Source organism: Tripterygium wilfordii, chromosome 21 (genome assembly GCF_013401445.1).
Source record: "Tripterygium wilfordii isolate XIE 37 chromosome 21, ASM1340144v1, whole genome shotgun sequence".
Lineage (NCBI taxonomy): Eukaryota > Viridiplantae > Streptophyta > Magnoliopsida > Celastrales > Celastraceae > Tripterygium > Tripterygium wilfordii.
The window spans coordinates 6,831,046-6,841,243 of NC_052252.1; the positions used below are offsets into that span (position 1 = coordinate 6,831,046).

Genomic DNA, 10,198 nt, shown 5'->3' on the forward strand with positions numbered 1-10,198 from the left:
GAAAGCCTTCTTTATGGTGCGGTTTGGTTTGATAGTGTGTTTACATTGCGTTTAGATATATCTCACTTCATAACATCACAGTATTTTACCTCACAGCATCTCACCACACCCCATAACACTCCCAAACGGACACAATATATAATATATAATGATTGTTCCACGTAATCAAATTAATTCAATTATTTTATTTTAGATTAATATACAACGTAAATATTAAATAATTTTATATTAATATTATTAATCATCTAATATAACCGTAATCTTTTTCTTTTGTAAAAGGCCACACATTAAATTTGCCAACTTTATCATAGTTGGATATCACCGAAGAGAGTAAACTGGATTTCACAATTTGTATTGAAAATCTTGTCCAGGAAACTCCGGATGTTATTATTATTATTAATTTCATCAATTTCTCAATTGATTTAAATACAATGTTAAATTCCTTATTTTATAACTCCAAAAAACCCTCATATCTATGTGACATTAAAATAACTATTAATTAAAAACACACATGTAGAACTCACTCTACGTCCAATATAACTAATACAATATTACTTATATAACTTACGCATTCCTTGAAATAGAACTTCTAATAAAAGTTAAAAGTTCAGTTACTGCGGGCTCGGATAATCATGAAACCACAGCCATAATATTAAAGCGTTTCAATATAACTAATACAATATTACAAATGTCCGTAACTGAGATTAGAAACTAATCCATAGTTAGTTCTTCGAGCAAAAAGTAAACCAACTCCTGATTCTGCTCATTTATATATGAAATCCAGTTCCACCAACTCAAACTCAAACTCAAACATGGTATTGAACTTCCAGATGGGAAAAACCAGCTTCAAATTCTCACCCAGCTTAGAATTTGAAATCCTTTTTCTTCGATTTCCCCTCTTTTTCTTGCATTTTCCGTTTCCTTTTCTTCTCATTCTGCACCATTAACATATCATATTTTAAGGTTTCAAGATGACATGAAATTCATCGCAAAATAATGAAGGCACCTAAGAGCCTGCAGAGGCAGGCCCATCCCCTTTCATTAATTAGTAAAGACATAACAAATACACACCTCAGCAACCATGTCACTGAAATCCTCACGCTGACTACGCAGCTTCTCCTCCTCCCTTGCTTCTTCGTACCTGTGCAATTCATGCAAGTGAGGTGCCGAACTCATCAAGAAAAGCAACAACCCAACAATATTTAAAAAATTCATCTTACTTAGCCGGCAAAACGTTTTCCATTGATTCCAGTTCTTCAGGTGCAAGTGTAACATCCACCCTATCCGACTTTTGACCTTTAAGCAAATCAACCTGCAGCGGATTGACAAGAATGAGAACCCCAAACAGCAAATGCAAGTGACAGATCATATTTCACAGGAGAGAGGTATGCGCAAAGCATGATCACCTAAATAAAGGCTTCCCATCAAGTCACAAAAGCATATATCTTGCTAAGTATTGCCATGTCAAAAGATCACTCACATGATTCGTTTTTCATCATAGCAACAAGTGAAGGAAATATGCAGTATTTTAAAATTTACCTGTTAGTGTGTAACACCATCATCAACAAAAGAGATATATGCTTTTGCCCAAACACGGGTGTCTTCCGGTTCTTCATATTTTCACTTTAACAAGGCAATTTTTTTCCATCTATTAGGAGTGCCACCATGACCCTTTTTTCAAGGCCTGGGAATTCTCTTCTACAGTACTTTAATAAATATCCTATATACATGACACCTAAAAAATCTCTCAATTCATGGTCATCAACCTGATTGTCCAGCTTGTTAAGAAATACATCTGAAGAGATATTGTTCCAGAGCACTCCCCATACATAGTTACCATTTCTATAATTCAGTTCAAGCAACTAGAACTCCACGTCAAAATATGGTATATTTATATATGTCTAAATATGAATCAATATGACAATACCCTCTTATCCATGTGACTTGAAAAGACCCCCAATAAATTCAGACAAGTAGATAAGATTCCAAATTATAATTTGTTCAAGATCTTAGAAACAAGTAGAATGATCAGCCATGCAGAAAGTGGACAACATGGGGAAAAAATTTATTTCTTACCCTCTTGGCAGATGTCTTATCTTGGGTGCCACTGCCAACCACATACCTACAGGCATAAACAAGTAGCAAAACATATTTCAGAAAATTTAACCAGGAAAATTTATTGAGAAACCAAATGGAAATTAATAGCAGATAGCATACGTGTGTGTTGTTCCAAGTAAGGTTCCTGGAGCAATCTTTTCTTCTTTCTCTTCAAGTACCTTCAGAAGGCAGAAAGAGAGAGTACAGATAAGTATATAATATAGTACTAGTTTACAAGAAAAACAAAGGTAGCGTAGAGAGAATTTGACATCAAAAACTCACTTGGTAAAGAGGCCTGTCAGGTTCCTTTCTTTGTTGCTTGCGGAGATCAATAACATCAGGTGTCTCAACACCAGTCGGAGTGCTGCATAACAAGAAACAGACATCTATTATTGCCACACATAACTGTACATCACTAACAGAAAACTCTATTGCGGACATCATGTAAAGCAATATACAACCAGCCAGCACAAAAGCAACTTATCAGCAATCTTTACCTAGGAAACAATGTACAAACACCCAAATAATTAGTAATAGATCCAATTGAATACCTTGAAAGGCTATCTACAGATTGAATGCCATCCTCAAGCTCCTCTTCTTCAATCTCTTCTTCTTCCTCCTCCTCCTCCTCTTCCTCTTCCTCCTCTTCCAAATCACCCCAGTGCTTGGTCTTGTCAACTGGCTCTTCCTGAATGTATTTATAGATACAAATATGAGAAGCTACATTATTGAATTACAAGCTCCAATGCAAGCAGGCGCACCCAGATTAAAAAGGTCATAAATATTCAAGCTTTACCATCATTTCTAGTACCTTGCCTGGGTGGCCTGGATAGAAATTGATAATTCAAGTATCATGCAGAAAATTTAATAAGATAAAGCACCTCATAATTGGGCTGTTCTTGTTGCTGAACACCAAAGACATCTCCATACAGAGGACGTCCAAACTATTTCAAGGAAAATCAAAAAGAAATGTTATACACTGAGTATAATAAAAATATATCTAACAGGAAAGAGTATAGAATACGTGAGCGAAAGAAAATTGTTAAAACTCCTAGCTTATGATGAACACCGCAGAAAATACTTGTATAACTCACTTCATCAACAGGAGGCTTGCCCCAACCACCAGCATGATATCCAAAGCTAGTCCCCAGAGGAATAGGAGCATTCAGTCCAGGGATTTTCAGGTGCGGGTAAGATGGTGGAGGCCCATATCTCTGGATTAGATCTCAGGGTTAAATAATTATCTTCAGAGAAAAAGACAGAAAAGACAGAGTTGACAGATACACTGGAAAACAACAAAAAGTAAAACATGTTCACCATCTGACCTGCATATTAATAAGCCATGGTGGGGGAGCACCCTCAGCCATACCAAGTGCTTCTTTTAGTTCTTGCGACAGTGTGCCTGGCTTCATCTCCCTAAGCTTTACCTGTAAGCCAAGCACGAGAAAACAATGCACATTAAGTCCCAAAATGTAAGATCAGGGCAATGCAAATCTTTCCAATTTTACTGGATTTCCATGAAGGGACCTAAGCAAGATCAGATGTTCACTAGCGCAATTTCTTGGGTTTCAGCAAAAAAAAACTCTGAGATCGGGAGGGGAAAAAACAAAGAAATCATGTCATACAGTAAAAATTTTCTAATTTGGCAGGGAAAAAAAAAACACAGCGAATTAAATTTGAGCCACCAGCTAGTCAAAAGCAGGCAATGTCATAGGAAAAAGAAGACAATCATATGCTCAGGGAATTACAACAAAGATGTTCAACCAGTAAATGTACTTGTGTGTGTATGTATAGCTCGAGTCTTAAACAAATAGCAAAAAATATTATAATATACTGCAGCAGCTTCTTAAAAAAGTTGCATACCTTAACTCTTAAGCATAATACATAAGTAACAGGACAATTTCTAAATCCATAACCCACAACAAGCAAGCTGTTTCATTTCCAAGTGGTAGTGTGGTACTAGCTTAATGCACAAATAATTGCTCTTCGTTTAGAGTTTTCTTAAAGTAGATACTCTTCATTTAGGTAAAACAAGAAATTTTCCCTTCTCGTGTTTTGTTACACCAAACAAAGGAGAATGTTACACTGTCTAATACCAAAGATACTGTGCTTTTATCACGTAATAGTAAACAACAACTAAGTCACACTGCCATGATGAGGTGCATTAATCCATAGAAAGGAAGATAACAGTAATAGAATCATCGAACCACATTGCAAAAAAGAAGGTATAAAAATACAAGCAAAATCATATATAACTGCACAGAAAGTACCTCAAATTCTTTCCCTTCATGATACAGATCACCATGAGTAGTCAGCTTTGGCTTTGTTTGGTATTTAAAAAAGGCATCATGGAGGACCTAATAAACAGATACAAGAATCAGAAACGTAAGATGTCTAAATCAAGACAGATCGGCTGAAGCATTCTCAGGAGAAATCCCTCCCCACCCCAACCGCCAGAATTTTATTAAAGAGGCACAAAACCTGATAGTCAATATCCATTTTGCCCATCTTTGGCTGCATACGCTCACGCTGCTTCTGTTTTAACTTCTTACCGTCCTCCTTTTCTGTATACGCCTGAAAACAAAGAAGGCAACACGTTAGACATGGCCTTAGTGAGAACCATTCAAGGGTATTCACATTTTATCTTTGGTTAATTAATGCACGACACAAAAAATCAACGGAAAACATGATGATTACAGAGCTCCCTATATTTCACCTCTTGAAAAAAATAATTTCCAAGGCTAAGAATATTATGGTATATCTCCAGTTCACAAAATTTAAAAATACCAGCTTATTCATTATATAATTCGCAGCCAACACAGGTGGAACGAAAATTCTCCAGAGGGCATTCAATCATTACAGGGAACAAATTCTACTGTTAAAGAATCTAGTTTTCAAATGGTAAAAGCTCGACTAGGCGTTGGTGGTTTCTATATTACATAAAGGTCAATGAAAAAAAGACGGTCAAATGAACTGACTATAACATTAAATTTACCTGTCTAATTTTCTCAATTCCAGTGGCAGCAACAAAATCAGGGAGCTGAAAAGGTTGCTTTTCAATACCACGCTTACCCTGCAAAATAAATCCAAAGCTCGATGAGATACCAGTAACTTTGAAATATATTACTAGGAAAAGTCTGCATCCCTTTATGCTACTTAAAAGTAAACTTTCATAGATGAATCTAGCCCGGGCATTATGCACAATGTGAAGCCATCTGAAACAAAGTATATAAATTAGCATCCCAACAATGGAAAAAATCCTTAAAATGTAGTGTCACAAGGTATTATAAACTCTACAATTGCCCCAAATAAAAGCGTAATTATATACATTATGCATCCCCGCCCACACTAGCAAACATATTTAAAAAGAACAAAAAAATAGTAGGCCCCATAGCCAAACACATACAAGTCCAGGCTCCAAGATTGTCACAGCCGCTCCCCTGCAAGAACCAGATATATACATATAAGAGAAACCTCATCGACGTTATCTTCCCTCATTTCTCCCTAGTCCCTCATGATGACATGGCATCAAGTCATGCAAGCAGTTCTTTCAAAAATGGTTTTCATTTTAGTTACAGTCACTAACCTGTAAGAACTTCCTCTTCTGACACCAATGCCTCGGCACAGGAACTGTGTTCCGGTATGCTTTCAGAAATACCAGCAATTTTGGGTCTGCAGAAGTGGCATCCCACACCTATAATGCGCAAAAAACAAATAAGTGGCTAGCTTTTAATAAACAACAACAAACTAAGAAGACAGACCAAAATGTTTGGTACCATTTCAATAAGTCCTTTTCTAATTAAAAAAAATCTGAAGCAGGTATATTATATACGATTATATTAAAAAAATCAAAATGGCATCATTTTGATTACAATTTTTTTTTCTAAACAGATAAAAACCTTTTTCTCAGTCCACTGCTCATGAAAAACCCTTACACTGTTCAAGGGAAAAAAAAAACCCTTGAAAAGAATATGAAGCACAATCTCCAACTCTTAACTGGTGGCAGCTTTTGTTTATGAATGATCTGGTAAGATAATGATACCCCACTTCGTAGTTCTGTTAAGAATGGATACTAGGTGAAACAATAGTTGATTCTCCGTTGTTGTTTATTTAGTTTTTATTTTAAATACCTCTTTACGGTATTGGAGTTTCACCATGGCATATTCAAGCACATCATATCCAGCATCCATTGTCAAGGACTAATTTACTGTATCAAATCAAGACAAGTAACATGAAATTCATGTCACATTGTTATAAATATATTTTTTTTAGTACCATAGATCTATTTTATATGAATATACATATATTTTACAATATATTATTAAAAATTAAGTGAATCTTACATTTCACAATTCAATTAGATCAATCGATTCATACAATTCGATTTGACAACCTTGGGTATATACAGTACCCAGGACAATAAGCTACAGATAATGCTAGCACAAGAGATGGTCATAATCACATGGGCAGTCAGAAACGATTTAGCTTCAGAATTCTATCACGTGGAGTATTGTTTGTAGAGGCAAAACAAAAAGGTAGGTCCTTCAAGTTTGCTAATGATCACATGTTGGCTAATTTGGTTGGAAAGGAACAAAAGAATCTTCAAGGGAAAGGAAACTGGCGCAGACCTCTTTATAGATAACTTGCACTCTATTAGCAAGTTTTTGCTTTCTAAAGTCTCCAACAATTTTCTAGACACAATTGACCTGGTGGGTACTAAATCTATGTTCTCTTATCAGGCTTTTTTTACTGTATCTTTCTCCTCTGGGACCTGGGTTTCACCTCCCAGAATAAAAACTATTTTGCATTACAAAAGAAAAATAGCAATCGAATTCACAATAAAAAAGTATGTCCAGACTAGGACTATTAAGGTATTACCACTTCCTTTCTTCACGAGATATTCAGAGAACGTAAATCCTAACAATGAATATATTACAATAATCATAACAACAACAACAGTTTCTATGACAGCTTTCACAACAAACATGGCTAGACAAGGATTCAAAATTAAGAATAAAAAACCTATTTGGTAGCATCTGAACTTAACGAAAGTTGTCTACGTCAAGCACTAGAATTGAGTCCCATATATAGGATGCTTCATGCAGCAAGGTTTTCTATTGTAATCATGGTATCCCCACCAAATTTCGACTTGTGAGACCACAACTGGGTTATAGTTTTTTACAACAGTCACCTAATGTTTACCCCCAAAAAAAAGTGCACAGATAAATAAGATGTGCAAGACACTTCTTGGATTCTTATATACAAAAAAGAAGGATTTCAAATAAGGATATTAAAAAATAGGAATTAACAGTCATTAGTACCTCAACAACATCAGGCCTTGAGCATATTTGTTTCAATTCAGCGATCTTCATCCGTCGTTGAAGCTGAAAAAAGAGATCATACAATTTTCAATCAGTATGAAACACTATCAACGAGAAGAACCACAACAATAACAGTGCAGAATAATTAATGGCTAACAGAAAGGTAAACCTTTTTCTTCTTATTTGAGAACCCTTTCTCTCTTTGTTGACTATCCTCTTCTTCCTCATCAGAGTCTGAATCAGCCTTTTTCTTTGTGTCAGCATTTTGGGCAGACTCATCCTTTTTATCATTCTCCTGGTAACCATCATATAAGAGTCGGGAAAATGTAAGCAAAAATAAGAAATATAATAACATAATAATTATAAATAAAAAAAAACAGCAGTATCAAGTAAGTCAATGGAAAGAAACTCCTTGCCTCAGCACCAGCAGTGTCACGGAAACTGAATTTCTCAAAGACCTTTCTAAACTCTTCATCCAAACCATCATCTAGCTCTGCATGTTCTGGTACATACTCAATTTCAACTTTCTCCACAACCTATAGGTTTTTAATTTAAAAAGAAACAAAAAAACAAAATCCCCTTGTTACACTGCCTCATAAAACTCCTATAAAGAAAGTAAGAAACAAAAAAACATATACACTAGATACAAAATAAAAAAGTGTTGCATACAAATCAAAATATTAAAATCATAAATGATGAGACAGATAATATCAACCACAACATCAGAAAAACTGTTAAAAGTTAAGCTTACCGCAGTAATGAACAAATTCATAGAGTACATAATTCCACGACAAAAAGAAAAATACAAGAATGCTTTTAAAGCTATGAGAAAGAAAACAAAACAACAAAGTCTTAATCACCACCCAATCCTCCATCAACAATCTTTCATCCACTACATTGTCATTGGAGAACACCTGCTTATCCAGGATGTTTGTCCGAAAAAGCAATGGATCTTAGGGACATCAAACTCACTGGCATAATAAGTTTGACATTGGACTACACTATCAGAAATATCCAACCATTTCATTGATGGGGTGTCAACTTTGCCACAAATTAGAATGCTTAGGCATGAAAATTACTAGCTTAGGTTTTCTGTTCTGCTTTATATTCTTTCATTCTTTCCTTCCAGAAAGAACCAAACAGCGGAAGAAAAGCCACTCACATTCTAAAGATGCTTGACATGCCTCAAAATGTTGAGGTCTAAATAACAGCTTCTGTTGTCAAGTACTCTCTAAGTGCATTCAGACTATGAGAACAAAAGCTTCTATAAAAAGTAAAAACCATATAATAAACATTTGAAAAATACTCTTAAGATTGAGAGCAGAAACACCACAAGCTTTCAACTAATACTCTTCCCTCCTATTTCCCCTATATAATTTCTTAAAAGTTCAAAGTACTGTTTATATGTGAGAGTTTCGTCCAGGCCTTGCCTTAAGTATCCAGTTTGGGGTTTTCCTTCCCCAATGATGCACCAGACTCTGAGAAATACTTCCACCGAAACGAGCCAAACACTACAGATCTCTTCAAATTTCGTCTTCACCTTCCAACCACTCCACCTCCTAGGCATCTAAACAAAATTCAAAGAACGCATCGAAAACAACTAGAAACTACGCATGCTTACACAATGAAACACAAAACCTTAATGTCATCAACCTACCAGTCTACTCTCTCAAATTACATCCGCGGAAGAACTGATGATTTTCAAAATTCAAATTAACAACAAAAAACATGTCCAATCAGCAAGAAAAGGAAATAAGTATAAATAGACGCCACCTGTTGTTGAGGATCACCATTCTCTTTAGCCTCATCTTCACCAGCGTCGCTTCCGTCGCCGTTGGCAGAGTCCGCCGCCTCTGAAACTTGAGACGCCTTATTGTTCTTCTTCTGCTTCCGTCTCCGACGGCGTCGTTCACTTTCCCGCGACTTCTTCACAGCTTTAGAGGTTAGATCTCCATTTGATAGGACGCCGTTTTGATATGGAACTACCTCGGCTGTCATGCTTGCCGGTCTCGATCGATAACCAGTTCGGGCTACGGAGGAACCGACTTAACGAGGGTTTTGAAGGAGGAATGGGAAGGCTTTTTTCTTTTTGGAGGAATAGTGGAATACGGAGTTTGAAGAAGCATAAGATACATAGGGCCTGTTTGGTTGCATTTCCAAACACACCCATAATTTCCTTTTTATCCTCATTTTAATCCCATATCCATCCGAAGTAGTATCACATATTTAGGGGGTTAGAAGATTATCTTTCTTCGTAATCAATAGCCATTCTACATACACCTGAGTCAATAATTGGAATGACAAAGATAATATGCATTACCTTAATGACAAAGATTCGAATCTCTCTTCCGTTTTTTCATTTTTAAAACGACATTCTACATGTCATATAAATTAAGGGTTAAAAAGAGTGAAATTTTTTCCAAATTTGTAATCAATGAGTATCCTACATGCCACATAGATTAGGGATTAAAATTGAAGACAATTTTTAACGGTTTGTAATATTGCTCCCTGTCGTATTATACTTACGATAATGCACGTGTGAACGGTATTTGTGATATTAATCAAATTTGTAATTTAGAAGAAAAAAAATTGATATCATTGTTTAAGATTGTTAGTTCAAAGGTAAAATTATGGAGCTTAGCATATTTGTAAATTGTCCAACCTAAATAATTAACGAGTTTGATTTTTATATTCCACGCTATTGGAATATTGGTTATGAAGGGACTGGAGACTTATTTTTTTAAACAAGTAATCGGGGATTAATATTTAATTTTATTTAA

At 35.6% G+C, this 10,198-nt stretch overlaps 1 protein-coding gene across 1 annotated transcript; it reads right to left on the bottom strand.

Moving 5' to 3' along the window:
• Positions 1-512: 512 nt before the first annotated feature.
• LOC119990160 (splicing factor 3B subunit 2-like) lies at positions 513-9,557 on the bottom strand. The gene is made up of 18 exons (XM_038836010.1): positions 9,192-9,557; positions 7,835-7,954; positions 7,588-7,713; positions 7,419-7,481; positions 5,684-5,791; positions 5,093-5,170; positions 4,579-4,671; positions 4,368-4,454; positions 3,423-3,524; positions 3,192-3,311; positions 2,979-3,041; positions 2,649-2,785; positions 2,380-2,461; positions 2,218-2,276; positions 2,077-2,122; positions 1,221-1,312; positions 1,072-1,141; positions 513-935 (listed from the first exon to the last, which is right to left on the bottom strand). Exons 1-18 carry the CDS (start codon positions 9,414-9,416, stop codon positions 864-866), a joined length of 1,743 nt encoding a protein of 580 aa, XP_038691938.1. The 5' UTR covers positions 9,417-9,557; the 3' UTR covers positions 513-863.
• Positions 9,558-10,198: the final 641 nt, after the last annotated feature.